The sequence below is a fragment of the Eschrichtius robustus genome, chromosome 3 (genome assembly GCF_028021215.1).
Source record: "Eschrichtius robustus isolate mEscRob2 chromosome 3, mEscRob2.pri, whole genome shotgun sequence".
Lineage (NCBI taxonomy): Eukaryota > Metazoa > Chordata > Mammalia > Artiodactyla > Eschrichtiidae > Eschrichtius > Eschrichtius robustus.
Window position 1 is genome coordinate 188,242,648 of NC_090826.1, and position 4,647 is coordinate 188,247,294.

A 4,647-nucleotide genomic window follows, 5' to 3' on the forward strand; every position below is an offset into this window, starting at 1 on the left:
TGTGCTGCTCACACCCCTCTACTGGCACGGCGGGCACTTCCTCGCCCTGAGCTCTGGGCTCAGGTCAGGTGTTTCTTCACCTCCGCACCCCAGCGCCCAGTGCAGCACCTGGCTGCAAGAGGCATGGACATGTCTCCTGGATGGGTGTGTCCTACACCCCGATCCCACCTGCTCACAAACACGCTCCCACGTCTGAGTGTCTGGACACCTCCCTGAATCCTCACCATCACCATCACCAAAGTCACCTTTGGGCTCGATGGAAAGAGCAAGGATTCTATTTTACTTTTATTTATTTTTTTTTTTTTTTAGGATTCTATTTTAGAGGCTGCTGTGTTAGAGCAGGATGGAGAAGCTAAGCCTTTCATGTAGCTTCAATCAAGGAAACAGTGCCAGACACCATGCTCTCCCCACCTCCTCCACCCACATACATATAAGAGCTGCCAACCTCCCCACCTTTCTCCCAAAGCTCACGGCAGACATCACCAATTGATCACAGCACACTAGCTGGCACGGACAGTGATGCTTATTTGCCATCATGGGCTGGGTATGCAGCCTAAGGAGATCATAAATGAGATATCTGTAAAAATTCCTTGGTAACCTGTAAGTTCTTATTTGATTGTAAGATGTAGTTCACATATGAGATAAGCAAGAAGCTGCAGAGGACTCTGAGGGACGGGGACAAAGGACAGAGATCGTGATCGGACAGGAGGAGGCATCTGAAGGGGAACAAACAGGTTGGAAGCACTGAGGGGGCCCGACTTGTTGCAGGGGACACTCAGCCTCCCTGCTCCGGCCAAGCAGTCACTGCTCGGCAACAGGGGAGGCCGGACGTGGGTTACCCGATCAGCAGTTTCTGTGCAACTCAGGACAGCTGTGTCTCTGTACCTAGGTCTCCCCACTGCTGAAATTATTCCTTTTCAACCATCCCGTAGAGAAGACTTCCGGTGTTAATGTACAAGGCCCAAGTGTGTAAATGACAGAGACAGGCCCTACCCAGAATGCAGAGCCGCCCCCCCGCCCCCCAGGAGAGCAGGCAGAAGGGCATCTCTCGAGACCCAGTTGGCCCGTGCAGGTCTCACGGTCCCTCCCCTAGGACCTCTGAGTCCATGTTCCCTGGGTTGCAGGGTCTCTCCCTCCCCAGGCTGGAGATTTCAGGATGGGGTGTGGACTGGGAAAGTAGGGGTGAGGACACAGATGCTCCAAGCAGCAGGTCTTGGCGGCGGGCAAAGAATTTCACTCAGCAAGCGAACAGTGTGGTCCCTGCCCTTTGCAGGGCGTCTGCATTTGTGGACAGGTGTGAAATGGTAATGGCTGACCCCCCAACCACCCCGCCACCTCCAGGCCTAGTACCGCAGTGGGGGAAGAGGGGCAGGAAGGGGGAAGAACTGTGCAAAGAGAGGTCTGGATGGGTGGGGGTCCCAGAAGGACCCAAGCAGCAGATGACCCCCAGGTGTGGGCCTCAGACCCATCAGCTACCCCCGCCAAAGTAAATCCAGAGGCGAGCCCAGGTGGTTCCTCTTCTGAGCGCCAGCCTGGCCTCCCGAGTCCTGGGGCGCTGGCTCAGCGCCCCCGGGGGACTGCCTTCCTCCAGGCACGGCACCAAGCCGGGGTGGGGGGGGGTGCTGATTAGCAGTCTGCAGAAGAGACACAGGGCCGTGGCGGGAGGGGGCTTGGATGCCAGCTCCCCATCACAATCTCGGAGGCCAGGCCGGTGGCCGGAAGGTCCTGAGCCGGTACATCCCGAGAGTCTGAGTACCCAGGGGCTGGATCTTCATCCTCAGCCCCTCGGGGCCTTTGACCTGCTCCCCGGCCCCGGCCGCCCCTTACGCTCCAATGCCTCCTCCACGCGTCCACGGCCTCTGCCTCACCAAATGAAGCACAGTCACGCCCCAGGAGCCAAAGGGGGCACGGAAGCTGGCGAGAAAGAACAGCAGTTAGGGCAGGGCAGACACTGGGGCGGTGAGTGTCCCCAGCAGCTGTTTGTACCAGAGCTTCCCAACCTGCTCCGACATTTCAGGAGAAAACAGCATTTGTACAGCACCCTGTGATCACTGCAGGAAGCTGTTCCTCCCGGCCTCTGAGGCCTGGGGGATCAAAGAGGATCAGCTCTAAGGACAGCAGGTCTGCCTCCTGCCTGGCCTCTCAGTGACCCCTCACTGCCCCACGAGAGGCAGTTAACAGGAGGGCCGGAGGTGTGCAGCACCGACCACCAGGCACCATGGACCCTACCTGGTGAGGTGAGAAGCTGCAGGACAGGGAGAGTCAGGAGGGTGGAGGTGGTAGTGGGGCAAGGGGATACGGGTTTCCACGGGAGAAATGACAACTAGATCCTTCCTCAACCTGCACCCGGTTCCCCCGGGAGGGAGCGGTATCTGCGGAAGAGGGCACAGGGCCAGGAGCCACCGTTTCTAGGTTCTATTCCTGGTCCCTCCTCTGAGCCTTGCTGACCACAAACCCGCCCCCACCCCCTCCTCCAGCTTCCCTTCTCGGCCCAGCCAGCATGGCGGGCACTCTGGGGCAGGGGGCCAGGCCCACCCTCCTTGGCATCAGTGGCCTAGCCTGTACACCCCCCAAATCTCCTGGTTTCCCAACAGCTCAGCCCTAGGACCCAAAACCCACTGCTGAGGACAGGTAGTGGAGCTCCCAGGCCCAGCCCAGCTCCCACCAAGGTCCCACCTTGGGAACTACGGCTCCTTGGTTCTGGTCCCAACCCTGAGAACCCTGCCACTGAGGGAGGCTGTCTTCCTGCCTCAATCCCACGGTCAAGCTCCAGGATGGGCGTCGTCGCAGCAGAAAGGGGTGGGGGGCAAGCGCATCCCCCCTCCGCCCTCCCCAGCTCCCTGAAAGCCACAGCCCAGGAGCCCTGCCTTGGTGAGGGTAGAGGCCCAGCCTCCTGGAAGTCTGTTCTGCCAGCCTCTTCCACCTGAGCCAGGGCAGAACCAACCTGGGGGCAGTGGTGCTCATCCTGCCCACCTTCCTCTCAGGCACGGCGGGCACATTCAGGACCCCTGCCCGGCGCCCCGGGGGAAGGCCGGCTCTTGGGCCCAGGCCCAGGCACCCAGGGTCGTCTCCTGGGCTCTCCCTCCCCACTGGCCCTAGGACGGCCAGCTTTGAGGCGGCATGCTGGGGCGGGGTGGGGGTGGGGGTGGGCGCGGGCGGACAGTTCTTCCGTAGGGGAAAGAGGAGACGGGAGGGCAAGAGGGAAGGAGGCCTCAGACCCCAAGAACTCACCTGACACGACCCACGACACCGCGTCCATGGCCGCGGGAAGTGAAGACGTTAGCCTGCGGTCTAGGACACGAGGGTCCCGGTCCCGAGGCTCTGCCGGGCGCGCACGGTCTGGATGGCCTGCTGGTTCTTGAACTTGACCAGGCCCAGGGTGATCTGCGCGTTCCAGCCGGGGTCCTCGGGCGGGCAGCGGAAGTCGATCTCGCCGCCGCCCTCGGTCACCAGCGTGAAGTAGATGTGGCGCCCGGTGCTCTCCACGCACTCCACGGCTTTGATGCGGGCGAAGCTGAGCTCCTTGGGCCGGCCGCCCGCGCCCTTGGCCTCGAAGAGCTGCAGCCCGCGCTCGGTGAGCACGCAGCGCTTGCGCTTCCACTGCTGCAGCAGCCCGCCGCTGCGCTTCTCCAGCACGCCCTCCCGGAGCACGGCCGCCGTCATGGGCGCGCGCGGGGCCGGGGCCGCGGCGCGCCCCGCCGGCTCTCCCTGCGGCCCGGCCGGCGCGCCCGGTGCCTCCCGCGCCGGGCTTCGGCCCCCGCCGCTGCTCCGCGCCCTCCCGCCCGCTCTCGCCCGTTCGCCCGCTCGCTCCGCGGGCCGTCTGCGCGTCGGGCGGCAGCTCGCGGGATGTGCCCTCACATGTCCCGCGCCCGCCTCCCGCCTCCCGCCTCCTGCGCCGAGCATTCCTGCCCGGCCGGCCCTCCCCTCTCCTCCCCTCCCCTTCGCTCCTCTCCCCTGCGCGCCCGGGGGCGGGGCGCCTTCAGGCCTCCCGTCTGCCGTTTCTGGGGGCCACAGCTCCTCCAGGCCTTGGACTCAGGGGGGCATAGTGAGGGGAAGGAGGAGGGGGCGTCTTCCAGACGCGAGGGGGTCGCTGCTTGGGGGGTGGGGGGGTGGTCCGTGGTCGCGCACTGGCACCGGTTGGGACTCGAAAGGGATGGGGGTTGCCAGACAGCTGCTGGAGCTTCCCAGGCCGCAGCAGTCCTGGCCCCCAGCCTCTGCCCCCTCTCCTAGCTTGACCAGCTCCCCCTGGGCGTTGCGAAATCAGAAAAATGAGGCCGATCCTGGGGTTGGGGCGGGGGAAGGGGGGGGATCAAGCCCAAGCTGGGTTCCTCCCCCATCTGCAGATTTTTCGGTTTGGGCCTCGGACAGGCTGCCCACAGCTGTCTCTGCTTGGACGACCCACTGTCTTGCGCCTGCCCCCATCCAGTGCGGCTGAGGAGAGTGGAACCTTGAGGTCCCTCGGCCTCCCCTCCCCGCGGTGGAGGAGGAGGGGCCCGCCCCCCACGGATCACCTGGCAATGGCACTGCCTGCATCCTCGACACACACTGGAGGGGCCTGCAGTTCAGCCCACCTAGACCGCGTGCCTGGTGGAGTCAGCCCCGGGCCAAGCGCGACCCGGGCCTGTTGCTTCCCCTCCGAAGATTCAA

General features: G+C 63.9%; 1 protein-coding gene across 1 annotated transcript; it reads right to left on the minus strand.

The window, feature by feature from the left end:
• Positions 1-1,252: 1,252 nt before the first annotated feature.
• On the minus strand, positions 1,253-3,857 carry PHLDA3 (pleckstrin homology like domain family A member 3). The gene is made up of 2 exons (XM_068541880.1): positions 3,232-3,857; positions 1,253-1,914 (listed from the first exon to the last, which is right to left on the minus strand). The coding sequence occupies exon 1, from the start codon at positions 3,661-3,663 to the stop codon at positions 3,292-3,294; it is 372 nt and encodes a 123-aa protein (XP_068397981.1). The 5' UTR covers positions 3,664-3,857; the 3' UTR covers positions 1,253-1,914; positions 3,232-3,291.
• Positions 3,858-4,647: the final 790 nt, after the last annotated feature.